Raw genomic sequence first — 26,554 nt, 5'->3', positions numbered from 1 at the left:
TGCTTTCACCGATTTCCCCTTCCCTCTCCCCTTTTCATCGGTTTTAGCGGGAGCTGACCGTTTGGCGGGAGTTGTCCGTTTTCCGCTGGATGATAGGTTTCCATATATTGCGTATCTTCATGGTAGCTTGGCTAAATGCGTTGTTGGACGACATTCATACGGCTTCTTTGAATTTTCTCCTAAACCAGTATTTCTCCTTATGGATTATTTCAACTTGAGACCACTTGATGTTATGTTGATGAGTCCAAACATGCTCTGCTATTTCTGATTTGCTGTGATGTTTCTGATATTCTCGGTAATGCAAACTTTCAATGGCCTCTTAGTTGATGTAGGATTCTCCGCACTCGCAGGGTATCCGGGAAATGCAATTCTTAGAATCGCAGCCCGCACTTGGTGATCAAGTACAAGTACTGTTTGTGACGGCTTCCCTTCCTTGTGTAGCTCTTGCTGTCTTTTAGCCAAAGTATGTTCCATCATCACCAACATATATATGGAGTGGTTTGAAACTCTGGCCATTGAAGAAGCCTACAAGAAGCCCCGAGAGTCTGGTTGAGATACGTTGACGACACCTTCATAATATGGAACCATGAGAATACAGAACTAGGCACCTTCCTTAAGCACATCAACAACGTAAGACCTCTTCCATCACTTTCACAATGCAGAAGGAAGTTCACAACGATTAGACATTCTTAGATGTATTGGTGAAGCGGGCCGACACTGAATGGGAAACATCTCTATACCGAAAACCCTCTCACATGGGACGGTGTCGGAACCAGAAAGCCAACCACCATCAATCGACTAAGGGAGGAATCATCAAGGTCTCGAGAAGGAACTAGACATCATCAAAAATGACCTTCAACGGAATGGTTACACAAAAGTGATGGTGGAACAGACTTTGGCTAGAAGACAGCAAGAGCCTCACAAGGAAGAGAAGCCGCCACAACCAGTACTTGTACTTACATACATCAGAGGATTGTCGGAAAGGATAAGAAGAATTGGGTCCAAGTATAACATCAGAACCTGCTTCAGATCTGGGAACACTATCCTTAGAGGCCTCACGGAAACCAGGCCACCAAACGCGGACTGCGATTTCAAGAATTGTATTTACCGGATACCCTGCGAATGTAGAGAATCCTACATCGGCATCGGTGAAACTAAAAGGCCATTGAAAGTTCGCATTGCAGAGCATAAGAAACACACAGCTAGGAGAAACCAGCGAATCAGAAATAGCAGAGCATGTTTGGAGTCATCAACATAACATCGAGTGGTCTCAAGCTGAAGTCATCCACAAGAAGGAACACTGGTTTAGGAGAAAATTCAAAGGAGCCGTATATATGTTGTGCACCAACGCATTTAGCCAAGCTAGCGTTGAAATAAGCAACATATGGAAACCTATATAATCAAGCGGAAAACTTGGCTTGAAATCTTTTGATTATAATTTTCATTTCTTGTCAAATGTTGCTTGTATTTTATTTTATTGTAATTTCTGTTTTTTTGCTTCTTATAATTTTGATTTTCTAGCCAAGGCTTTTTGCTTTCATTAATTTTTTCAGGGATTTCAAATCATTTTATATCATATTAAACAATGGAAGTCCGAACTAACAAAATGTACCATGAAACATTGTCAACCACCTTCAAATAAACAACAAATCTTTGTCGTGCAATGAATTCGTAAACGTTATATTGTGTCACCCATCCTTTCAGAAACACTTCCGGTTTCAAAGCGCGATGGAATAACTTCCAGAAGATTTAATCGTCAGGTTGAACAGAACTTTTCCAAAATCACTTCGTCTCATCAATATCTTCGAGTAAAATTGGGCTCACGAAGATTATCGTAGTGGAGGAATGCAAACTAATAGTTCTTGACAAATTTTACCATAATTCATATCTGTAATATCGTCATAATCTTCTTTAATCTTCTTAAGATAACAGGATATTTCAGTCGATGTAAAAATAAAAAAGCAGCGTTGCCAACTCGGCAGTGATTACTGTGGTATACACTAATTTGGGTAATGGCTGTACATTGTTGTACGACACATGGGAATATATAGTATTTTCAGAGATATATGGAGTTTTCTGATTGATGCAGCCGTTACTTGATGAAGATCCATAGTAATTTCATAAACTACACATAACGAAGCTCAGATCAGACCATCTTTAGAGTACTGTTCTCATGCATACAGCTCCACTCCCACAAGAAAGGATGGAGATTAATCACTCTTTTATAGATGCTTTCACGGGAGGTGTTCAAGTGACTTGGCACATTTGATTCCACCAAGAGCGGTACATATCAAAAATACGCGTCATCAGAAATAATGGTCATCGTTATGAGGTTCAACTCAGTACACCTCGAACTCTTTGGTCTAACCCCTCTGGACCTGTACGTTAAGGAGGTTACGTTAATGGCCATGTTACAATTGCGCACGACTAGGTTAAACCTCAAAGTAGGAATGGATCAATTGAGGCTGAGCCTATAGCGACAAGCGCTTACTGCGCAACCTCTGCTGCAGGCAGCCAGTGATGCAATTGAACCCCGGTTTATGTTCAATAAACCCTACAAAATATTAATAAAACAGAACACAGAGTCAGATGCTACAAATGCAATACACATATATACAAACGGCTCAAAAACCAAAGAAGGCTAAGGATCACTAAGCCTGAGAATTGAGTGGGGAATGGAAAAAAATACCAGCGTGGTTCTAACAGAACTTGGCTGGTATCTCAATCGCCACAAAAGAAATAACCAGGAAAGGAATTTCTGGCAAAACATAACCATCTGCACTGATAGTAAACGAGCCCTATTAGCCTTGAACAGACAACGTGTTACCTCAGGGCTAGTACTAGAGTGCCACAAAGATTTAGCCAAAGCCTCGGTAGATAATGACATTATCCTGAGGTGGGTTAAACGGCATGACGAAAGTAAAGGTAATCGCATTGCCGACTCTTTAGCCAAGGAAGCGGCTGGACTAAGAATTTTAGGACCCAGTGACACCTACGGCCTGATGACTTTGACAATTGCGAACCTAGTCAAACGTCACACCCATGCTCAATCCCTAAAGAGATGGGACGGTATCATAGGAACCCATGTAAACTTTTTTCAAATGAATTCAATCTCCGCGATTCAAATCCAACACGTCTAAGAGTGCTTTAAGGATTTTCCTGTAGTGCTTGTGTTTCGTTCTTAAAAAAGAAGAAAGCTGCAGTGAAAAATAGAGAAAATATTGTTCAACCACCGACATTGAGGTCTAACTGCAACGGATCAACTTGTTTACCTTTTACATTCGCATATTTAGTCTTGTGTCGATCCCCTATATGGCGTCTTCGTAAGGGCAGATGTAACCATTTTCACGTAAGAGTATTGTTGTTGGTAAGGTTGGTTTTTCATCAAAAACACTACCAATAGATCCAACAGATCTGAATCACCAACAGAATTACCACAGAAGACCAAATCCCCGAATAACAAGGATAAATTAGATTTTCCAAGGCGATCACTTGCAAAATTTGATAGCTCTATAACTGTTTTCTAATATATATTTTTTTAACTGAAAATGAAATTTTCTTGAAACTAATTTTCAGTAGTTCTCTCTCGGAATGTTCTGATTTCTTTTCAAATCGCCGTCCTCGCATGAACTCTGCTACTTATCAGTTTTCTTTATGAAAAAAACTGTGTACGATTTCTGCCAGGTTGGTAGCGAAGTATGATTGTTTTGAGTTTTTTTTTTTATAAAATAGACAATCTCACGATATTCTGAAAATACATTTCATTCATAGCGACTTTCGATTAATTGTTTGCACGACCAATAATACATTGTAAAGAAGTCATTGAAGACAACTGAAGAGTGTTAACACCGGCAAAACATCATTCATTATATTTATTAAAGTCACTGCTTCGTTTTATAAACTAATATATCAAGTCTCAACTATTTCATTAGAAACTTAAACAACCTTGAAATACTTTAGCGGACTTCACAATCCTTTCACCGATTCTTTAATGAGATACAGCAATTACTAAGCCTCAATCTGAAGTGTACGGAGCCATCATGATTTCGAGGAGGGTCATCGAAAATACGAGGTGCTGTAGAAATTGCTGAAATTGATGAGTTATCTAGTGAAATTGAAGGAGGACAAGTTCATCGGATCTATCAAATCTGTTATTGAAGAGTTGCATTTTGTTTTACTGAACCCTGAGTAGAAATAGGCTACTCATACAAAACACTCGTGAAGAAGAGTCTCTACGGCGATCTGTTGCAAAGCCAAGTTCTCGACATTGACCGCCAAATGTGCTCTAATATTATTGATATGTGTCCATTACTGGATTTTTCTGATTTTATATTCAATTTTTTTATTCGATACTCGTGGTTGAATGTTCTGTGGATGCATTGAATAGCATAGGTAGTTAGGCATCATATCCATGTATGGTTAAGGCCTGAAATGCTATACAGGCTGACAGGAACTGTATGATAGGTCAGGATGTTGATGACATCATCCTGACAAACCACGATGAATCTCTTACTGTCTGAAGTCAGCCCACTTGACCTAGGAGAGGAAAAGTTCAGGTCACCTAGCTCAGCTGCCTTAAAGTTAAACTTTGCAACAACAGAGAAGCAAAAAGGGGTAAAATCAAGTATTGATGTTTCATGGGTTTCAGTGAGACGCTCTGTTTATCATCACTACCAAGATAGAGATCATTGCACTTTTACAGATCCAGGTGCCCCGTTTCTTCACTTCACGCTGAAGGTCTTTACATAGTTTTCTTCTGCAGGGATGGATGGCTCCCAAGTAGTAGAGGAAAATTAGGCTTCTACAAAGGTTTTCCCTTCAATTTTGAGTCATCGGCATATAGCAAAACATTAATTTGAATATAGTTGAAAAATGCATTTACACGCTGACAAATATATTGAAAAGCAAAAGACCAATAATATATTCCAGGGTATACTATTTGTCGCTGACTGTGGAATTGAAAGTTGGCCACCAATCCAAACTTGGCATGATTTTTCTGACAAAACATTTCATATCCAACATTCGATTTGTTTTTAGCCTCAAAATAGGTCTTAGTTTCGACTATCGGCGTTAAATTTTTTTCAGCGAGTATTCTCTTGAGGTCTGAGAAAAGGGAAAAGTCGTTGGGGGCCAGATCTAGAGAATACAGTGGATGCGGAAGCAATTCGAAGTCAAATTCAGGCGATTGTGCCATCGTTTTCATTTCGCCCTTCAAATGTTCCAATGACACTATGTAATAGTCGCTGTTGATGGTTTTTCCATTTTAAAGATAGTTCAAGAATATTATACCACGCGCATACCAAAATACTGATACCATAACCTTGCCAGTCGACTGTGGCGTCTGTGCACGCTTTGGAGTCGGTCCACACCTCAGATGACGATCGTTTTGATTCTGGTGTGAAATGATGGAACCATGTTTCATCCATTGTCACATATCGATGCATAAACTTGGGTTCTTTTATGGTGGAACAGCTTCAAACACTGCCCAGAATCATCAATTCGTTGTATTTGGTCGATTGGAAGCGCGCGCGGCACCTTCTTTGGACAGAGCTTTCCCATACATAAATATTCATGCACGATATGTCCAACGCATTCCTTTGATATCTTTAGATCCCCAGCTATCTCGATCAACTCCACTTTGAGGTCATCCAAAATTATTTTGTGGGCTTTTTTGATGTTTTCGTCGGTAACTGCATCTTTGAAGCGTTCCCTGCATGTATTATCCTCGGTGACCATTTCATCTCCTTCAAACTTAGTTCGACTTCGTGAACCATGAAATACCATTATTTCCAATTTAGTGCTATGGATTTAGAGGATTGTCATATAACTGGCTTTACAGTTATCTAACAGGCAGGAAGCAGTTAGTAAAACTCCAAGGAAATACATCGCGTATTGAGAATAATACATCAGGTGTACCACAAGGTTCGGTTCTGGGTCCTGTTCTTTTTTTGCTTTATCCGTTATCCGAACGATCTGGTAACCATTGATATTAAAAGGAAGATCACAATTTTTGCGGATGATACCACGATCCTTTGGCGTGGGACAAATGAAGATAATCTCAGAGACATCATAACTCTGGATAAGGTTAACAGTGGTGTGATTCAAACTCCTCCGAACAAATAAAACAAACATAGTTTGCTTCAAACTTAATTTTGACGACTTACTTATAAAAAATCACGCTATAGTTAACAAAATTGACACAAAATTTTTAGGGGTATTTATAGATGATAAATTAAAATTTTATGAACATATAACAAATTTATGCAAAAATAGTATCTGGCTGCTATGTAGTTCGAGTTGTTTCTAACGAACTCAATCAATCCTCAGTCAGAACTGTGTGTTTTTCCTTGATAAGAGCAGCACTTGAGATATGGAACTGCCTTTTGGGGCTTTTGTAGTCAGCCACTACTAAATTCAGTATTCGTTCTACAAAAAAGGGCGGTCAGATACATATGTAGAGCAAAATCGCAAGACCACTGCAAACCACTTGTCATCAGTTAGAAAATCCTTACTGTACCTTGTTTATTCCTTTTAGAAACAATTTGCCTAATTCACAAAAAATACTCTAACTCAACAGCAAATATTGATCCCAAAATCAGCAATCACAAAATTTTCTTTGATATGTGAGAGCAAGAAAATATACACCCACCTTCCAATGTGCTATATGGCAATAGCAAATTTTTAAAAATTCGGAAAATTGGTTAAAGCAGTACTTCTGCAAAAAAACTACTATGACAAAGGAATATTTCGATGATGTATTTTAACTCTTAGTATTTCAGATTCTTACATATCTGTAATGATATGTACAGCATGATTGATTAATTGATTGATTAACTGAAAATCATGTGGACTCATTACTAGTAGCGCCATCTGTGTTATATTTGTGAAACCACCACCTTTTTTTAAAACTAGTCAATATTCTTCTTGCAGTAGTTGTTAGATAATTGTCGAACCAGTTTTATCAAATACTTGTTCCGGACTTTCCCAAATGTGTTTTCCATGTTCCTAATCTAAAAAACTCTACAGAACGCGAGATTTTCTCTATAATGAACCAATTACAGCGCGTGTTGTGAAAGTGTTCATTCTCGATGTTCGTTGTGCAATGCTGCGATCTTGACTCGAAAGTGACACCAATACGTGCTTCGAACTAGGACATCATCGAAAACGTTCGCGTTACAAGGTTGGCTCCGCTGCCTTCTGATATCGCTTCGCACGATATGTGCCTCATAATTTGAGTTTTTTATGCAAATATTTAATTGCGGCCTTAATTAGAAAGTGGAAACGATAGCGAGTGTGATTTTGACGTCCCGGACGTAGTCCTTGTGGGATTTGAGGCAATTTTTTAATTGTAATGGAAATTTCCAACAAGCTTCACATGAGCTCTGGGGTAACCTCGGAGGAACTCATGTGTAAATATTTCGGTTTATGGTTGCCCAGTTGAGGTTTTTGAACTTTCAGAATCAACACTTCTGCAAAACAATTTTGAGATAGTTTCACTGATAACGGCAATAAAATTTGAATTGGTAAGCCAGGCCTCCCTGTCTATTTCTCAAAAACTTTCAAACACATCCTTGTTTTCTTGGGTGGTACATAGATGGCAGGCCAATCGGAAGCATTTGATGAGGGGTATTAACAGTTCAACATATGATTTGATTTAAACTACTACCTGGGCTGAAAAGTCTCGGGATGGCGCTAATATCATTGCATCCACCTCTTTTTCTGTTAGTACTAACCTTCAAAAGAAAGCTGTTGAAATTTCATCATATTCTACTCATAAGTTTGCGAGTTATTGTGCTAAGAGTGACACTACTTTTGTTATTTTCAAAACAATGTATCAAAAACAGTTTCGTGTTTTAATTTTACACTGCTTCTTGATGGGAACAATATCTTTCAAGCGAAGCAATGGCTTGAAAAGTGTTAAAAGGGCTCCGCTCCATCAGAAACATGAAAAATAGAGATGAAGGTACTAAAAATATGAGCGATAGCTCATTCGATTCGGAACCTCTAGAAAAATGTTTTTGAAGGATTTTGGTGCAGGTAAAAAATTGCAATTGTTATTAACAAAATAAGATTAAAGAAATGGTATTTAGTTTTTCGTTAATAACTCAAAAACTATTAATATTCAAGCAATTTTGAAAAAGGCTCGTTAAAGAGGAGGAAATTTCCGATAAAAAAGTCCCAACTCCCGAAACTCCATCTCCATTATTTATAGTTTTTATTTGACGTTGAAAATAGGGTTCCGCGCGGCTGTTACTTCATGCGCGCGCTGCCGCTAAAGAGAGTTTATCAGAATAAATAATTTTTTATAACATAAAATGTCATTTTAAAAATTTGAAAAAAATCTAGTTTCTTCCTAACACTTGAATGAATCGAGTCCCTAAGAAAAAAAGTTGTATCACCATTTTTCAAAAAGTTATTCAATTGTTAACTAACAAATTTTTTCCCAATCTCCGTTGGCATAAATAATGGGATAAAAGGTATAAATAATTGGCCTATAAACTTTGAACTTCGTGGAGCCCTTTTGATATATATACTTCATACGATCCTGCGATAAAAGTTCATAAAAATGTATTAATTTGTTAATTATGATTTTTTATAACTATTGCAAAATGAAATATCTAAAAATTGTTGTTACATTTTTTTTTCAATTAATATTGGCAGTTATTAACATAGGATATGAATTTTTTACGTAATTTGTTTATTAAATTGTTTTAAAAAAATTGAGAAATTCAATATTTTTGAAAATTTTTTTTTGCTATTTTGTTGTCTAGAGATTATTATGATTTAAAAAAAAGTTTTTTCTTAATTTTAATTTTTAATTGTTTAAAATCGATTTTTTTATATTTCGATTGTTTAAATGATTACTTTAGAAATAATTTTGCTTTTGAAATTCATCATTTACATTTTTAAATAGTTTGACAAAAAAAATTATTCATTATTTAATTGTTTATTAGTTTAACAATTTGTTATAAACAAATATTGACCAATGGAAATTTCCTCCTCTTTAACGAGCTTTTTTCAAAATTCCTTAAATATTAATATTTCTTGAGTTATTAACGAAAAACTAAATACAATTTTTTTAATCTTATTTTGTTAATAACAATTGCAATTTTTTACTTGCACCAAAATCCTTAAGAAACGTTTTTCTAGAGGTGATTCCGAATCGAATGAGCTATCGCTCATATTTTTTGGACCTTTATCTCTATTTTTCATGTTTTTGAACTTGTTGATTAGACTAGCAGTTACATCAGAAAACACAAAAACAAAACATATAATCGTTTTGAATGATCGAAAAGTGAAGTTGTGTGAGTTAGCTGACGCTTTAAAAATATCAAAAAAAACGTGTTGGCTTTATATTGCCAACACCTTGATGATTCTGAGCAATTTTGGCCATGTTGAAACAAAATAAACAGGAAATTTTGCATCGATATGTTATAACGGATGAAACATAGATCCATGACTTCACTGCGGAATCAAAACGATCGTCATCTGAGTGGAGAAAAACTGGTGAATGAACCTCGTTTGAAGCGCCCGAAAGCACAACAATCGTCCGGAAAATTTATGGCCTCGGTATTTTGGGATGTGTGTGGGATGTTTATCGACTATCTTGAGAAGGGAAATACCATCATCAGTGAATATTATATAACGTTATTGGAGCGTTTGAAGGCCGAAATTGCAAAGAAACGACCGCAAATGGCAAAGAAAAAAAGTTTGTTTCATCAAGACAATACACCGTGTCACAAGTCAATCAAAACGATGGCAAAACTACATGAATTGAACTTCGAGTTGCTCCCACATCCACCGTATTCGCCAGATTTGGCACCCAGCGACTACTGGCTGTTTGCAGATCTAAAAAATATGCTCACCGGTGAGAACTTTTGCTGGAATGAAGAGGTTACTGCTGAAACTGAGGCCTATTTTGAAGCAAATCGTTCTACAAAAGTGGTATTGAAATGTTAGAGCGGCGCTGGAATGATTGTGTGGGTCTTGATGGAGTTTATGTTGATGAATGAAGTCAGTTTTGGACAAAACGCGTTTTCTTCCTTAGGCCCGGGCTTCAGCCCATGTGTTATCTCTGAATCTGGTTTATTTATTTCATTTCCCTGGACATTTAATGTCTTTGTGAAAGCTATTTCCGGCTTTTTTGACCGTGGTCTACTATCTAAGTTTCAGGTCAGCTAAGGACCCCAGAGAACCTTTAGCAACACCCGGGGTATACCGGGTTCCTTGTAGCTGCGGGTTGGTCTACATTGGAACCACGAAAAAAAGTGTCTCTGAATACAAGAGAAATTGTCAACTCAGACGAACTGACAAATCAGCTGTAGCTGAACATGCTCTCAACAAAAAAGGCACTCGCATTATCTATTTGAAAATACAGTAATACTTGATAAAACTAAAAACTATTATCCAAAAGTATGCAGTAGGAAATCAAAAGAAACACGGATAATTTCAATAGAAAAGAAGAGGCAATGAACGTCAATAAAATCTGGCTACCTGTCGTTACAGGTACACAAACAAGGTCCGGTAATCCAATTTAGAGAAACCAGAAATGTTTACCGCCGTAGTAGACGTAACGTCAGGCAGACCACGGACAAAAAACACGGAAAATAGCTTTCACACAGTCATTTACATTCTTTGATTCACTCCCTTGTTCATATTCAGTTTTTGTGTTGTGTTAATCATTGCCTAAGTGTAATTCAAATACAAATAGTGAAAGACATCGCTTTCCTAAAAACGAGCCGGACATTCACAAGCTTGGATTGATTGTCTTCTTACAAAAACTTATATTTTCATCAGATTTATGACAAAGTTGTTGTTTGCAAGCAACATTTTTCTTAAGACTGTTAGTTTGTGGGTACCAAATAGACTTGAAGAGAGCCCCTTCAGAAGCTGCTGCAAAAGTCTGTCAGAAAGTATTCAATTAAAAAAATTCATTTGTTTTACGTGTATCTCGTCGACACCGTCATCAAACTTATTTGATTTGTGCTAGAGTTTTTTACACGGGATGCTTGTTCTATGTATTGCTCTGTATTAACTGAAGACACTTTTTTGCATAATAGTTTCACTGAAAATTCATTATTAATACTTTACTCATTTATGTTGTCTGAGATTTTGAATGAAGTTTTGTTTACACTTTTTACACTTTTTCAGACAATGGAAGTAAGAACCTTCTTATGCAATTTCAAAAAAATCAGTTTCACTAATGGAAACTGAAAAATAAAACTTCCTACCCACTACTAATATCCTATCTACTAAGATCTTTTATTATTTCGTTTAATGTCTTCCCCAACATTAATTAGCGAAAGAAAAAAATATATATGAATTCTGCAGATTATTTTTAGACTGGCTTTCAAACATGTAAGGATTCAGAGTTAATTTCATTTCCAACAGGCTATTTATTATTTTTGTAATACACAACAAAAGCGATGACTCCTTTTGTTCATTAAGAATTGAGAGGGATTTATTTTATATGCCCTCAATAATTGTTTCAGCTTCTTTGCTTTCAATTTCTATTTGTAGACCCTATTAATAGAATACATAAATAGAATACCCACTCACAAAGGAAATAGAGAAATATCAGTAAACAAAGTACGGTTTCAACAAAACTATTTCACAACCTTCGTTAAAAATTCAGAAACAACATCCGTGCATTTAAACAGTCTGAACTGAAATACCATCTGCACTCTCCGATTGATTTGTTTTGCATCTCACCTGTCTAACAAATTAGAAGCAGATGTCAGAGCCAACCCTGAAATCTCTAAATATCCCCGTGACCTATTTGTCCGCTAGACTACCTCCTAATGACCATATTGCCAATGTATTTCAGTAATTGCTGACATCCAGTTCACAAACATAAAGGAACAAAACGCTTTTGAGCAACGTTAAAAAAGTCGACATTCATTCATGTTCATCGATTTTTTGAATGTGACGTGTTTTTTTTTTTTTGGTAATTGTAATTCCATCTACTAAGAGGGGTTCATATAGATTGTGAATTTGAAACATAGTGTATTGAAAGGTGCTTCAAACATGAATGAAAAATACAATAGTATATTATTATCGCGAAATTTTGGATTTTAGAGTTTTATTTTTATATGAAAACTTTTTTTTGTACCTTGGGAGCTGTCTGACTTGTCCATTTAGTCCAAGTCTCCAGAAAACACTGCAGCCTCTTGGACTTATTGCGTTTATTCTCCCATCTTCTCATGACACCCATTCCATCAGTCTCGTTCCCTGTACTAGTTTGTACAGGTTCCGTGTTGGATGTTCGTCATATTTTTGTACTTCCATATATAGCCTGCCTCCTGTGATTCAGTGCCTCACATTCGCATAAGATGTTTAGAGCTGTTTCTATCCCTTCGTTGCATAATGTGCAGCTGAGGTCTCCTTTGTACAGCCCCATTTTGTTTAGGTGTTCTCTTAGGTGTCTTCTAAGCGGACAATGATCGGTTAGTAACCCTGTAATTATTCTGAGCCGATCCCTACTATATTGAAGTATTTCTTCAGTTCTTTTCTCGGACGGTTCCCTTGTGAAGGTTCAACTGTGTCTGTTGCCAGGTACTTTTTTCCAGTACTCTGTGTGCTTCTTATTGGTCCATGTCCTAATCTGGTTTCGTACCAATGATTTTGGTACCCCCAGAGCTGGTTCAGGACCTATATATGAAGTTGAGGATCCGCGTCTAGCGCATTCATCAACTTTGTCATCACCTGTGATTCCTGAATGCCCTGGCACCCAGTACAAAATCAATTTGTTCCTGTTTGCAAGTTCATTCAGTTCTTCATGACATTCCCAGATCAGTTTTGATATCACCTTTGGGTTTCTCAGAGCCCCTATTGCGCTCTAGCATTTTGGTCTTCGATTCATCTGTATACCAGGTGTTTTTTCCAAACATGTTTTCGGGATGACTAATGGTCTTCCACTCTTCACGGCTTATGATTTTGGCCGTGAAATTTGTGTTAAAGTTATACTTCGGTGTCATGTGGTCAGTGCACATATTCAATATGTGCTCCTCCACTTGTTCCGAAATTTCTTTTCGCTCCGATCTTTTGTAGTTCGGTGAGTTTTCCAGTCTGAATTGGCCCATCCTGGCCTCCCCCATTATCACAAAGTGTAAAGGAAGTAGATTTAGAAGTGTCTCCAATGAAACTGTTGGGATAGTTCTCATTGCTACCGTCATTCCCAAACATGCAAGTCTTTCATCTGCTTCATCTTTGGCCACCAGACCAGAGATGCGTATGTTATCATGGGTTTAACCACCATCGTGTATAGCCAATATACTGGTTTTAGCCCCCATGTTTTTCCATAGGTGCGTCTGGCGAGCATCAGTGCTACCTCCGCTTTCCTCTTTATCCTGTCCAAGTGTTGGTTCCAGGTCAGTTTGGAATCTAGGATTACTCCCAGATATTTAACCTCCCCCGACACTTGTAGTTCTTCACCTCGAAGTTTTAAAGGTCCGAGACCCTCCGTTTTACTCTTCTTGGTGAATGCTACTATGGTCGATTTGGATGGGCTAATGCTAAGCCCTTCTTCTTCGGTCCATCTTGTTATAATGTTCAGGGCCTGCTGCATGCCTCCCTTCACTACATTTTTATGAAAACATTACTTTCACCCCTGATCGTGAAGAAAAATGATGAACTGCTTTTCAATAGATCAAGAAAGGAATAACTGTGGTCCACATTCAGAATGAGAATAGTTTTGAAATGAAGTTTTTGTAGGAGACCAACGATTAAGTCTATTCGAAAATTTAAACGTTTTTACAACAGTCTCTTTGAATAACATAATGAAACTTATCTTGAATTATTGCTATACAAAGACCACTATTATTTCACAAAAGACTGTAGTTTTTTCAAGTTGAAGAGAATCATTCCGAAAATAGTTTTTCCAAGAATTTTGTAATTTATCCCATCTTGCAAATTTGTGCCGACAAAGAGTCAATGTAAAGATAGGCCTTTTTCTTGGCGAAACTCCAAACGCTTCTATAATTTGCAAAGGTTTTTAAACAAACTATCGATGTAATATCCTCTTAATTGCTTGTCTGCTTTGGAAAATATTATATTTTTCCAATAACTGTTTTCTACAACCTTCCAAAAGCAATTCCAGACGGACAATTACATGTTTGTGAGATGAGATAGGTCAAAGAGAGCTGAAATATAATACCTAAATCGTTACTTTTAGGTTATGCCATTAGTTTTTAATCATCTTCATAACGGTATCTTGTACAGCTTGACAAATCTTAGCAGATCAGCGGATCGAGAGCTCATTAATATCGATGAACTCGTGTAGAAATCATCGTGTTAGTAAAGTAAGTGTATGAATTATTCTGTATGGTAAACTTGAGTTATTTGTTGTCTTTAGAAATGCCTTCGAACAGTAAACTGGAAAACAAGGTTCTCAGTGGACAAAGCAAAGAAGTTGTGAACAATGTATTAAGATTTATGCAAGCGGAAGCAACAGCAGGTGGAATAAAAATTCCTCTTGCGGAGGTAAAAAGTAATAGTAATAATGAGTAAAATTGTAACCAATATGAACTTGTCACGTCCCGTTCAAAGTATTTAGTAAATTACTATCAAAAATAATTCACTTGGTCTTCTACTTGTTTTGATATTATTCACAAGTATTTTTCAATTCCACACTTGATTGAAGATTCTGAATCATGTGTAAATTAGAGACTTTATTTTTTATAGATCATTAGAATAAACTTATAGAAAACATTCACCATTACTTGAGTAAGAAAAATCACATGAAACCCCTTGGACTATTTTGCTATTTCGACAAAATGATTTAATTTATTCATCATAAATGAAGCATATTCAGTGTCAACTCATCTACGTGTTGAAACATCATCCGGTAAAGTGAGAAAAATATATGTCACTGCATAAATCTGTTACGTAAAAGTGACATTTCAGCATTTTTATTGAAAAATGACACCGTGCAAATAATGAATTTTTCCAAAGTTTGTTGAACTCATCAAGATAAAAACAAACAGTTAAATGTTGGATCCCACCATTTATCGAGAGGTGCGATAAGTATGCAAAGCCAGAACATTCATATTCGGGTGACGTTATTGGTTACATAATGAGTTACTTTTTCAAACTGGATTTTCCCCAAAAATTTGTGTAAGGCACACGTTTTATCTCATTTTCAGTTTATACAGTGGGTAGTAAAGAAAGAAGATAAGATAAGAAAGTCGGACAGTTTCTGTAAAAAGGCATTATAACAGTGGTAAAACTACAACATAATTGACTAGTTCCATCACTTGTTACGGCCACTGACACAATAATTGGTTTACAGAATATAGTAATAAAAATTCAAAATAATCTACTATGTAGGTGTAAAACAAACTAATAAAATCTCTGAATCAAAAATCAACCCACTGACGTGTCCTACTTTCCGTTTGAAAAACGTGACACCACATCATTTTGGGCGATGTTTATTTTATTATGCTTCAGAATATTGTTGACTTGGAATAATAAAATATATTGTTGCAAAATCGATTTCAACCTACTAAGCCATTTGAAACGTATATAAATTAAAATACAATACGTCTTGCACAACTGAAAACACATTGTATCTCGATGTTGGCACTACTAATTATCGAGATGACTGAAAACAAGATCTTAGGAAAAAACTGTACGTGTTGGTTGAAGGGTATTATGAAATAACATGTTTTTGAGATGGTGGAATGAGTCTGACTCTTGACATAAATCATTACTATTGATTGATCAAGAAGAAAATATATATTAGAAAACTCTTATTTTGTTTTACGGAAAGTGAAATAAGATACACATAGATTTTTTTCGATAATTTTATTGATGTATCATCATAATGATCTCCATTATACCTTTATCGTAAAATATTTATGAAATAGAAATTGAATTATCAATTTTATATTATTCTTTTCAATTTTACTTGTACGAATACCTTAAAATAGCAAGCTTTGTGAAACCTAACGACTTTAGACTCGGAATTCCGACTTTTGACTGGGAATTCTAACTTCAGTCTCAGAATTCCAACTTTAGACTCAGAATTACAACTTTAGACTCGGAGTTCCGACTTTAGATTCGGAATTTCGACTTTAGATTCGGAATTCTGCCTTTGGCCTTGGAATTTCGCCTTGAGACTCGGAATTCCGTTTTTAGACTTGGAATTCCGACTTTAGAATCGGAATTCCGACTTTAGATTCGGAATTCTGACTTTAGACTCGGAGTTCCGACTTCAAACTGGGAATTCCGACTTTGAACTGGGAATTCCGACTTTAGACTCGGAATTCCGACTTTAGACTCTGAATTCCGCCTTTAGATTCGGAATTCTGCCTTTAGACTCGGAATTTCGACTTTAGCCTCGGAATTCCGACTTTACACTCGGAGTTCGGCTTTGGACACGGAATTCTGATTTTCAATTCGGAAATCCGGTTAGATTGGTTCATAAAAAATAACATTATAGGAAAGGATAATATTTATTAACCAATCGTGTCACATAAATATGATAATCGAATCGATAAGATCAATAAGTCAAATGAGCATTACGTTCAGTGAACATCGTCAAAAACATTTGGATATATTATTATAATCACAAAATAGAATAGAGTTTAACAACAACGAGATAACATGAATACATGTATTTATAATAACATAAATACATGTAGTCTTGAAATTATTCATCTTCTTTTAACGCCGGATGAGATTCGCCTCTGTCTTTTCTGCAGCTTTCGCTGCAGGTTGTACAGCCATATTTTATTCAGGTGTCATTTCAATGGACAGTGCAGTGCCCAGTGTAACCTTCACTTACTAAGCCTCGTCCTTTGATGACAGTTGAAACTAGCAATGGTTTCAACTGTAGTGGGTCGAAATAATGTTGTCCAATGTTGGATAATTTATATAGTGAAATAAATACAAAAAAAGTAAATTGACGCCATAGTGACAAAAATTAAATTATACAAGCAACCAGACCATCGTTAAAAAATTACTTCTTGGTCTTTATTTCAAATAATGTCATATTTATGCAAATTCCATATCTACCACCTGCCCGGAGAATCTGATACGCAGACCTTTTGCAAATTTCAAGGTTACTGCCTAAATTCTATCGAAAGTCAGGTGGCCTTTCATGCATCTGCTCGACTTCCTGGGCGCTCGGATTTTTTTATTTTATTGGGATTCCATCTATCCTTCCTACTATTGTATTTCACCTAAAAAAAATCTGGCATCTGTGGCTTGATTTGAGATACGAGAAAGTGTGTCAAAGTTTGAGAGGATTTTTCAGCCATCATGGTTTTTCAATAGCAAATGTCTCAAGACTTCAATTTTGATCGATTAGAGTACATAAAATTACGGATTTCGAATGTGTCTTTTTTTTGACACATGTCATCATTTGTCAGATTTGTTGACCTACTTTCATTGACTGAAAACTGTTGAAACTTTCCTCTATTCTAATAGTTACTCTCTTTTAAGGTGTTTTTCCTACCCCTTCACTTACGCCAGTGTTAGTGAGTGCGGATGTCTAGACAATGATGATTAAAAATGATCGTTGATTGATTTCAAATATTCTTTGAAATTCAGTTCTATAAATCCATTGTGTATTCAAAAAACTACGACCCAGAATATTATTGATCACTTCTCTCAACTCATATTACCGGTAATTTCGTTAGATATGAAAAATAACACCAGTGTTTCAAATCAAATTTGAAATTGAATAATATTTCAATGGAGGTAAAAAATAAGTGAAGAAATCAGTAACTATAGTAAACTAGTGTAAATATAGAGAAATAGAAAGCCAAAACCTCTCTTTCCCAAACATTGAGTACTTTTTAGAAGTGATTCGTTGAGTTAGAAACCTATCTACCTAGTTCTCAATATTCTTCAATAATGAAAAACATTCTTGAAAAAAATCTCTCGAAGTTTTTGAACTAATAATTTCATAAAAAGGTAAATCTTGATTGAAATTTAATAACTGTTATGACTTTCATGGGTTCTTCAAAAGTCAATAGTGAAATCCTATTATTGAAAAATACGAGTTGAGTCATTTACGTATCCTGTTCGTATCCTATTTCGACTGCATAATCTGCTCGGGATTCGATGAAGTCGACAAAGGCCGTTTTTGCCTAGCCCTGATTCGCGAACATTCTACTGGTGAGAGAGTGATTAAAGTGCTTGAAAAGATGGTAGTTGGTTGCAGAGAGGTCTAGGAGTGGTGATTTGTGAAACGTGCTGACGGGCGTTGTCGTGGAGCAGAATCGGACCTTTTCTGTTGACCAATGCCGGTTGCTGCTGACGCAATTTTCGGTACATTTCGTCGATTTTCTCACAATAGAACTCTTCTGTGATGGTTTGGTCTTGTCGCCGATCACCATACAGCAACCATGGTCTTTTTTTGGTGGGTTTTAGTTTTTGGGAAGTGCCTAGGTGTATCATCGGTGTTCAATCACTGTTCTGTACGTCTCTTATTGTCGTAGATGATACTCTTTTCATCACAAGTGGCGATCTGATTTAAAAAAGCGTCGTTTTGGTTGCGCAAAAGCAAAAAATAACTGACTTTCGAGTAATACCATTGGAGCAACTAGAAATAGACCAAACCACTCGTTCTACGAACTCTCAGTTTTATCATGGTATTGCTAAATAAAGTTTTTGTTGAAAAATAGAAGTCTATCGATGAAATTTTGAGATCTTATGGTATATAGTACTTCCGATAAAACATTATAATAAATTCACTGAAAGACATAATTGACAAGCTATAATCGACGAACTGCATAACAGTTGCATAACAACTGCTCAGTAACTTTTCCTCGAATAATAAATTCGCGCACGGCAATGAACAACCAATCAACTGCACGACGTTCAGAAACACCTCCTGCCAAAAACATAATGAATTGCATTGGCCTTACGTCCAAAAATTAGGGTTAATAACAATGCACTCATTGTGAAGAAGATGAATGCATTTTGCGTTCGTAGTTTGCCCTAGTAGAGAGCTCTCCACCTGCCTCACAGCAACAGAGGTCGCGCAATGTCATGGTCATGGCCAACCAGATCAGCATCTGCAATATGCAACTGCACAGTGCAGCTCGCTTATTATTTCCATAGACATAATAGATTGTAAACCTGCCTCTGCCCTATAATAACATAAATTCATCCACGGAACAATTATCGAAGAAATTGACTGCCATTGAATTCCTATTAGTCGACCAGTTTTTTCCTAATGATGGGAGATTGTTATTTATTACCCTTTGAAATCCGGTTTGAATTTCGTTCGATTGATATGCATTTTCTAGAGATCCTTGTGTTTTCCCGTGGAAACCCTTTTTTATTGCTATACCTGTTTGATCTTATTTCCTTTGATATAATTACAAAATGAATCCAGAAAATGAGATATCGTAAAGTATGAATAAAGTAATAGTTGGTAACTATAAAATGTGAAAACTGAAATTAGCTCAAAGGGGCTTTATTGTAGAAATAGTTACGAAAGAAGTCCTAGAGAAAGGAGTTGGTGGTAAACAATGTTTTTATCGTCATCACTGATACAAATAATAGGACCATCAAAGGTATATAATATATTTCAATAATGGATATCATCAAAACTATTGACATTCTATAAATTTAAGAGAGTGATCACCAACTCGAATGCCGTTTGAAACTAATCTAGATAATGGAAAATGTTTACCATAATTATAACAAAGGAAATCAATTGCAAATATTTGAATGTTTGTGTCTCTATATGGGAGGTATATACAACTAAAATTTAGAAATATTATTTTTTAAATTAAGCAACTACAAGGTATAACGTAGTTTATAGTTGTGAATCCATAGGCCAGATTTCAGTTCATTTGGTCTGAAAATAGCAAAGGTTTTTATGATTCAAGATCTGGGACCAATAGACTCCATGCATTGCACCATTCTCATTGTGTGTAATCTTCAGAATGAATTTGAGTCTGGGACATATACCTAAAATATGGAGACTGGAGCCAATGAAGGCTTCTGAATCAATCAATCTCTTCGTTCGCAGTTGAAACATGAGAGAAACTGCTGTGACAACCATATTAGGGATGGCTCCCCCCCTTTTCATCTGCGGAATAATATTTCAGACAATAATATCTCAGCCAAAAACATCTCGAAGCAAATACATCTTGTAGCTGAGAAATTATGAGGAGTACCATTAGGGATGCATCGCTGCCAGACTGAGCGAAGACCAATAAGCGTATAAGTTGGGTATGTCCACAAAAACGGCTTCATGTCAGGTCACACAAAAGGCAGAATTTGCTAACAATTGCTTTCAGCTGCTTTCTTGAATTATCTAAGCGTCAAGGAAAAGACCAAACTACAGGCAGACTGCATGTTCACAGGAATATTGATATCCGATATAAGAAGAAAACATATGTGACACATACAGCAAGGGAGGAGATGCCTTTTTCCCCTCCCACTACTTTTTTTGGACCATAGTAGATTTAAAGTAATGGCCTAAACAGATGACTTAACCCTGGATATCAATCACCAAGTGATCATCACGAGGAAGATTTTAAGAGATCATCTTCAATCGTTTAATCTTCCTTTCGAAGATGATCAGTTGGTGATCAAAACACGTGTTGAGGTGTTAAAAATAACGATTTGGTCTTGGGATAAACCTCTACTAATATTCATCACTGCACCAATGGTTCCAACCAGTACATCGCAAGAGCTAAAACCTCTTAAACACCGAGGTGAAGATAAACCAGTGTAGGAAAGATTGAATATCTGGGAGTGATACTAGATACCAAACTATCCCGAAACATAAGACGGAATAAAATGAATGGTCTGTATGACAAGCGATTGCTATCGTTGAATTAGGTCGATTACAAATATCTGTTTGTTGGGCAATAACGATAGCGATGAGAACCACACCCACAGCATCATTAGAGATACTATTGCCATAGCACAGGAGATAAGAGTAGGTCAATCCAATGAGCATTCCAAAGACCTCATCAACTTATTAGATTATTTCAATTACACCTTACCTATGAAGTTGTACTGATAACATTATTACTAAGTGATTTCAATTTAAAAAAATACGCAAACGTATTCTTTTGAAGTTACTAGAATAACCAAAAAAATGTAAAATCAGGTTGTTTCTACCTAATACAAACAAGAGTTTAGTGATGTATATAGGGACGGTGTCAAATCTAATAGGTTTATCAATATTTTTTCCACTTGGAACTAATGAATCAGAGTGAATTTTTACCATCCAGAAATAAAAAGAGTAAAGATGAAAGGCGATTATGGTAAGAGTCTTTCACAAAAATTTCCACTGTACAAAAAACATTTGCTATTAAGATTTTATTGTCTTTCAGTCAGGAATTTGATACCTTAAAAACTGTTTTTGAGTTACATTATTTGAAAATGAATGTATTGGTTGTGAATTTAATGATAAGATACTTCTCTGAATGAAGTCAGCGGATCGAAATCAATAACAGTATTTTAAAAAGTAGTAGTATCAACAAGGGTGTCCCACAAGAGGCATACTTGGTGACCTGTTGTTTTTCAATAACTCGAGTTTTGTAAAAGTCTCCAATAAGTTGATGAGAGGCAAATATACAAATCAATCACAAACTATTGCTCAGGTCTTTATTACATTTCTCAATTATCGAAAGCACATTGTCACTGTTGAACTCCGAGTAATTAAATAATAGTCCTAACATTCCAGTTTATCTAAAATCTAACCTTTTGAATGGAATTGACGTACATTGTAAGGTTCTTAAAAAAATTTGTATTACCTCACCGAACATTGCACATTTTCAAAAATATGTTTCATATTGTTTCTTAAAAGTACAACTCCTCATCAGATTCTATCGAAGCTAGCTTTTCACCAAATGTATTCCGAAAACTTATTTAATTGCTTTTGGACAGAATGATTGAAAATCAGTGTTTCAATTCGCATTCGCTGGGAATACATTTCTCTTTCACATAAATTTCACATAATTTCACTTTCAATTTGTGTGTATTTTTCTTCAAATTTCATTATTTTTCTGTGTTGATAACATATATGTATATTTATATGTGAAGATTGCTTCCGAAAAGGAAAACGCATAATACTCATTATTATAAAAACAAGATCATTGCAACGGAAATAAATAGGTTCATGTATATCGATGATGATTGGATTTGAGTTATTTATCTTACCATTGATGTCTATAATGTGGGGTTCAATCCATTTTTGCCTTATATTTAGTGTTAAAAATATTCCGAAAATGTTATTCTCTCTGTTCTGAATGATTGGTGTGAACACCCACAGTAATTGATACAGTCACATCATCTAATATTCGTTTTTTTATTGTTACAGGTAGGTGTTTCCAGAAACTCTCGGGTTTCCATGAAAATGAGTAAGTTAATGTTTCTTTCAAATGGTCTCTGTGCCAACTCAAATATGCTACAGATACGCGTTCTCAAAACTAATCAAGTAATGAAAAAATCTAATGTATATCATTACATTCTTGAACAATTATCATTAATAATCTAAGCCCAGTGAAAAATTTGCATCAATCAAGCACTATGAATGCATATCCCCGTGTTTATATTTACAATAGAGACCAAGGAACTCCGTAGCCATGAAAACTTAACGATTCCTAACCTATGACGAATGTCTAAAATTATTGACCGAAACAATGAACGGAATCAATTTTGACCCACGGAAAATTACTAGGAAACTTTGATAATCAAATGAATCATTGCGTCATGCACGTTGTTAAACGTTGTTTGTACGGTTATATTTTTACAAACGGTGTCGAAATTCATTTGATGTCGATGAAAAAAACAATGAAATTGTTTGAGAAAAATAATGATGGAAACGCAGACAGGCCAAATAGGCAGTTACTGTATAAATAGATTAGTTCTGGTTCTACGAAATTCAGGTTCTAGGACGTCAGGATCATGCGCAGTTCATATAGAGCGTTCTGGTTTATTGAGGATAATTTCGGATTGATGAATCCTCTATTCTGGTTTCGACTGCGAAATCATCCTAAACTGTCTTGAACCGTCCCGAATCGTTCTTGCTCTCGAGGCTGAACTGTTGAGAACTGTTCCCGTTGCTCATGCACATTCATGTGGAAATTTGTTTGGGCTATTTTCTAGGATGTTTTTTTTATTTATTTGATTTAAATAATTGATGATTGAGGTTAGATAACATTTGAATTGACTACAAGGATACACTACAAAACAAAGTAGACATAATCAACAGTATTTTCTCGTCTTCATCTCTTCATATATACGATAGATGGCACAGCGGTAGAGGCGTAGCGGATTTGAACATAAAGTAGTGGAATTTTCTACAAATAATCAATATTGAAGAAAATATGGAAAAAGAAGAGTCAGTGGACAGCACTCGAAGCTGACAGCTGATGCAATTGAATAATTGAATGCACAGTCAAATTCAAGTAACCAAAACCAATATTGTTTTATAATGAACTCAAATTTGGAAGACAGACTTACTACAATGATCATCTTCAGGTTGTTCTCTTATTAGAGTTGAAAATGAATATTTCTATCATAAAAGATGTTTATTTTGCACACAGAGTCACTTACGCTGTAGTATCAGGTTATGGGGCGTATAGTACTTATTCAAAAAAGTTTTCTGTCTCTCTCAGAGTTCTCCTATCGGCATTATGCTTATACGTTTCGTTTTATGTTGTTTGATTAATAATTTCAGACACATTGTAGATCCTAATGATTATGTCTGCTGTGATATTCCATTCGACAATTTGTAAATCGACCGGTAAATTACATTTCCTAATAGTGCTGACCAAGAATCGTGCATATTTATCTCGAGTTTTTAGAGAACAATGTGCTTGAGTACATCAAGGCGTTCCCACGATGTTACTCAGCGAAAGAAACAACAAAAATTTCAAGGGCAGAGACCGGTTTAGTGTTACAAGAAATTTTTATAGTCCATAAAAGCAGCCGACTTCAAATTTACCTATTTTCAAATTGATATTGTAGTACATTGTTGTTTAAAAACTGAAAGTGTGATGTTTTAATTTGTTTTTATGACGTTTGGCTAGCACAAATAGTTTTTTTCATCACGGTTTCTTGGAATTACTGTTACATTTTCACTTGAGAAGATTTCAATTCTTCAAATAGATGAAGGTACATTTAATTGTCTCTTTCTTGTTTTTCCTGAACGTTTACCAATAATTTAAGATCATCCTCCTTTTTTTTCTTGTTTTTCCTAAATATTCAGTATTGATTCCTCCTGCGTTAATCTTCCTCTCTTCTGCGTTCACGTTCCTCTCTTCAGCGTTCGTCTTCCTCTTTTCTACGATTTTCATTCTTCTCCAGGCCCGCTTGAAAAACCTCGAACATTTCCTCAAGCTTTTCCATCTTGTCGTGATCGACACTCATTGTTTTCAACATACAACAGAACATTTTTAGCCAATTATCCCACGTATGACACCAAATGTTACGTTTTCCCGTGGGTCTGACAATAATTGACTACCCTGTACAATTAAACTCAACTTCATTGCACTGGCTACACTAACAATACAACACAAACATTTTAACTGAAACTTTAACGCACTTTCAACTAGACTTCTTGATCTGCGTATTGGTTGTGTTCATATATCATAATGGAAGTCTTTGGAAACCGATAGGGAAGTCGCTGGGAATCTCTTGAAGTGATGCTTTTTCTAGAACGATGGCGAAACGCAAGTCGAGTTGAGCGCGACCTTGGCTACGTCACAATCGATTGACGAGAACCAGAGGTGGCTGGCTTATTTTTTTTTTTAGGGAATGATTCCTAATAATACCTTTGTGACCAATGAAATAAACTGGAAAGTGTCCGAGCTTAGTGTGATAATAAAAACTGGAAAACCAAAACAAGCACAAGTACTACATTTCTGGGGATTAGAAAAAGTGTTTGTTTTGGATTTATTCTTCGCCAAAGGTTCCATCTCAGGTTTTATTTGAATATAAATGTAGATATCGAAAATTTTGCTAATAATTGCGCAATTTTCAAACAAACATCCAATCACATGTCTAAAAGGTTACACAATTTCCACAAAAGTAGTAACACGGGAGATGAGGCTGATGTCAAAGTATACAGGTTGGTGTTTCATAGAGAGATCTTAGAAAATAATAGTGGGTGCGAAAAATAAGACTTGATAATCTGAATGCACTCGAAAAAATGAGGACTGTAGAGACACTATTCACCTCTTTCAAGCTTTCGGAGAATTTTGTTATTTTAATTTTTATAGTTTCGTCTGACAATACGATTATTTCGCATTGAGATGCAAGTCACATGATACATATCAAGATACGCCTACATATTTATTTTTACAAATATGCCCTTATTCTATTCGATGATGAATTGTGTGGAGACTGAAGAAACGATTACAACCATGTGCATATGAAAGAGACACCTAGATAATTAGGTTCATATGTCACAAGCAACACTTATGACACAAGAAACATTCTGAATTTATTTCGGGACAAAAATTACGACATTCAAAAAACATACAGCGACTTGTTTTACGACAACCATGTTACATACGGCTATAACATAACTCCTGAATTTATTTCAACATCGAAATTATGACCGTATTCAAAGAGATGACTTGCCAGAAGCGAGTAATTTCAGAACAATAAATATAATGTAGACATTACAGAATATGAATAATCTATTTCGAGAATGAAATTATGGCATCAAGGGCCGATCTTAATGTATTCATTTTCGAGTCGGTCGTTTGTTTTTAACTGAAATATCAGGGACATTTTGTGGTTTTGCAGGTAAAATTTGTTAATGTCTCTTCGATTATGCTTTTAAAAAATACACAGAAAAATGTAATTGTAATAACCCAAGCACTCACGAACTTGGCAGAATAAACGAGGTAAATTCAAATTTCGCGGACTACATTCGATCGCAGTTTAGCTGTTTTGCATGTTTGGTTTGTTGGTGAGAGGAATAAGAGTTAGAAGTATTGTGCTTGTTCGGCGATTTTCAAGTATAGAAAAAAATTTACCAAAGAATTTGTATCAAATTTTATGTGAAAAGGGTAAATAACTGCTCAAAATCACGTAAAATGTTGACAGTGGTATACGGCGATTGTACTCTGAGTCAGAAAAATATTTATAAGTGGTACAGAAGATAGAGAAGATGTGAATGAGGACGCATGCCCGGGACGCCCCAATACATCAACAACCGATGAAAATGTTGAGAAAGTGAAGAAAATTGTTATGGAGAATCGTCGAATCACTACAAGAGAAGTTGCTGAATATGTCGACATGGATGTCGACATTCCATGCAATTTATTCGGAAATTTTGAACATGAAGCGTGTGGCATCGCAGTTCGTTCCGAAATAGCAAATTTTGACCAAAAAACCGTCGCATGAGCATTGCTCAGGAATTGTTGAATAACGTCAACGGCGATCCAGATTTGCTTAAACGCGTCATAACTGATGGTGCTTCAGCCACCGTATTCATCAGATTTGCCCTCCTGCGACTTTTTTTGTTTCCAAGATTGAAGACACCCATCAAAGGACTTTTTGTGACGATTGAGGGGATAAAAACGGAATACGGACATACCAATAAGTGCATATTAGAAATTCT

The 26,554-nt window shown here is 35.8% G+C and overlaps 1 protein-coding gene across 7 annotated transcripts in view; it reads left to right on the top strand.

The window, feature by feature from the left end:
• The window catches only part of EcR (Ecdysone receptor), a 494,390-nt gene that overhangs the window by 412,669 nt on the left and 55,167 nt on the right, over window positions 1-26,554 (top strand). The window contains exon 1 of one of the 7 annotated variants that reach the window (XM_074175645.1): window positions 22,319-22,337. The exons of the other annotated variants lie outside the window; for them this stretch is intronic. Within the exon in view, the coding sequence (XP_074031746.1) occupies window positions 22,328-22,337 (10 nt within the window). The 5' untranslated portion in view covers window positions 22,319-22,327. Of the gene's footprint in view, window positions 1-22,318; window positions 22,338-26,554 lie in introns of those variants that run through there. 7 annotated transcript variants of the gene reach the window in all.

This window comes from Leptinotarsa decemlineata, unplaced genomic scaffold (genome assembly GCF_025532065.1).
Source record: "Leptinotarsa decemlineata unplaced genomic scaffold, Ldec_3_MD MMD2_tig00001064_RagTag_RagTag, whole genome shotgun sequence".
In the NCBI taxonomy this organism is placed as follows: domain Eukaryota; kingdom Metazoa; phylum Arthropoda; class Insecta; order Coleoptera; family Chrysomelidae; genus Leptinotarsa; species Leptinotarsa decemlineata.
This window is presented reverse-complemented; position numbering and strand designations above follow the sequence as displayed.